Source organism: Sinocyclocheilus grahami, unplaced genomic scaffold (genome assembly GCF_001515645.1).
Source record: "Sinocyclocheilus grahami isolate Dianchi unplaced genomic scaffold, SAMN03320097.WGS_v1.1 scaffold32.1, whole genome shotgun sequence".
Lineage (NCBI taxonomy): Eukaryota > Metazoa > Chordata > Actinopteri > Cypriniformes > Cyprinidae > Sinocyclocheilus > Sinocyclocheilus grahami.
In genome coordinates this window covers 1,727,632-1,729,918 of record NW_015505211.1, presented here as the reverse complement: position 1 = coordinate 1,729,918, position 2,287 = coordinate 1,727,632, and the positions used below count along the sequence as shown (strand labels likewise).

Sequence of the window (2,287 nt, the reverse complement as noted above, 5' to 3'; positions counted from 1 at the left end):
CCCCCCCCCCCCCCCCCCCCAAAAAAATTCTGTTATCACTTACACACCCTTAAAATCTGTACGAGTTTATTGCGTCTGTGTTTTTGCCTGTTATTGTGAGCAGTCAATGAGCAATTTTTATAATAATTTATGCAGAAATCCATGGGTTCACATACTTTTCCCTGTAACTGTATGCTCATGGCTGTAATGCAAATACCTTGATGAGAAGGGAAATTCAAAATCCAGTTTTCAAGACATAACCCTCTTAATATGACTCCTATCTTAACCATTAGTAAAATGGCACAAAAATGAGACTTCAGTGAGCTGATCTGTGCTGATGTGTTCTGCAGCAAATAAATGTCTCCCTATAAGGTCTGATTTCCTGTGTCTCAGCTTTTCCCAGCATCCGTGTTCTGCAAAACCGACCAGCTCTTTGGACTGGCTACGGCACAGTACAATTATCTAGCACCCACAGAAGGGGCCTGCCACATTAGACTGCAGCTGGGAAGGAGATATTGAGCATTTTTTAATGCTGGGGGAGCAGTGCATGCTGTACATCATGAGGAGAGGAGGTGTGTATATGTATAACTGCTGACAGGATGGCTATTTATCACAATGGATCTCCACAGGTGCACTGGTTCTGCTGAAATTTTCCATCTAACACACAATAACAAAGCCAACTCAGATCTCAAATCTACAGCTCCATGTCGCTACCAGCTAATGAGGAGCTAATCTCTGTTCTGTTGACTGTATTGTGAAACATATCTGGGAGAATCATAACAGCTGTTCAGAAGAGTAGCCATGTATTGCTTAGGTCTCATGATTTAATTCTTTATCTTCATAATTTCTTGAAAATATTTACAAATATTTAGCAGCCCCTGGAAATGGGCTCAAACTATTATCATGTTGGCTTTTTCTTAAAAAACATTTTTTTAATTTAAATTTTAAATATTTTTTAATTACATATAATTACATGATAAATATTATATATTAAATACATATTAGAATTTCTAATTACAAAACATTAAGATCAAAAAATGTTATTTTATATCTTAATTATACATATATATTAATATATTAATTGTGCATATATATATATATATATATATATATATATATATACACACACACACACACACACACACAGTATGTCTCACTGTAAAATAAAATTGGTTTCATGTTGACTTAAGAACAGAGAGCAGGTGAGCAAAGAGAGGTTTCTTGGAGCATCTTATAATGGGTCACTGTTGCCACTTTCCTACTGATTTTAAATAGCAATAGCTCTTCTAAATGTCATGTAAAACAATATGATCCCCAATTCTGTCTAGGATTAGAGCGCACATGTAAGACAGCATGTGCTCCTTTTAGTGTGTGTGCGTGTGTGTGTGTTAGAAAGGCGAAGTGGACACTGATGAATTCTGACTCACTCACTCAGATACCCTGCAGGTTCACACGCAAACCCCTGAAGTATGTGTATGTGTGCTTGTGTGTACAACAAACATTTCGCTCCAGGCTAGAAACATGTCTCATTGCCCAGAGAGACCACACTAATGTTCACATCAATCCAACATCAGTCCCACATAACAAGAGTGACATGGAAAGACAGTTAACGCCATATTTACATGATCAGGGGGCTGCTGGGAAATCAGTATCATTCATTCAAACATTCATTCACAACCAAAAAAATGTTCATCTGTTTTTCAGTAAAAATATGTGAACAAGATAAAACTGACTTGAGAAACAAAGAAAATTAAATTAATTCTCGCAGTTCTGTGTTAGTGTATGTGAATTTATGTTTAAATATAGATGAGGTCTACCTGACATAGAGCGACCGTTTTTGATTGGTTCTGAGGGATCCCGACCCAGAACTCATGCTGTGGTTCATCATCTGCTCTCGTAAGTCATGAATCTTGGCCTCGAAACGCCCGTATTCTGTAAGCACAAACATAACCAAGCAAGCGTAAACATAATGCAAAAATTTTTTCCCCCAAATCAAACATCAAGCTTTGCAATGACATCCCTAAAATCACTAAAACAGAACAGAGCACATGCAAACAAACAGTCTCAAACCAAAGAATTAATAAAAAGATATCTCGGAATAAATGCTGTCTAGAAAGGATGTGGTGTTGTAGAGACTTAGTGTCTGAGATGACAGCTCCGATCGATACAATCTACAGTAGCTGTTCTATGCTGACTTCTAGCACAAGGTCAAACAGTCAATACAGGAAATGTAGAAGAAAGAGTAGGAGAGAGAGAGAGAGAGAGAGAGAGAGAGAGAGAGAGAGAGAGAGAGAGAGAGAGAGAGAGA

General features: G+C 37.6%; 1 protein-coding gene across 1 annotated transcript in view; it reads right to left on the bottom strand.

The window, feature by feature from the left end:
• The window catches only part of LOC107578537 (disks large homolog 2-like), a 238,295-nt gene that overhangs the window by 24,380 nt on the left and 211,628 nt on the right, over positions 1 to 2,287 (bottom strand). The window contains exon 18 of the mRNA XM_016264486.1: positions 1,797 to 1,911. Within this exon, the coding sequence (XP_016119972.1) occupies positions 1,797 to 1,911 (115 nt within the window). The remainder of the gene's footprint in view (positions 1 to 1,796; positions 1,912 to 2,287) is intronic.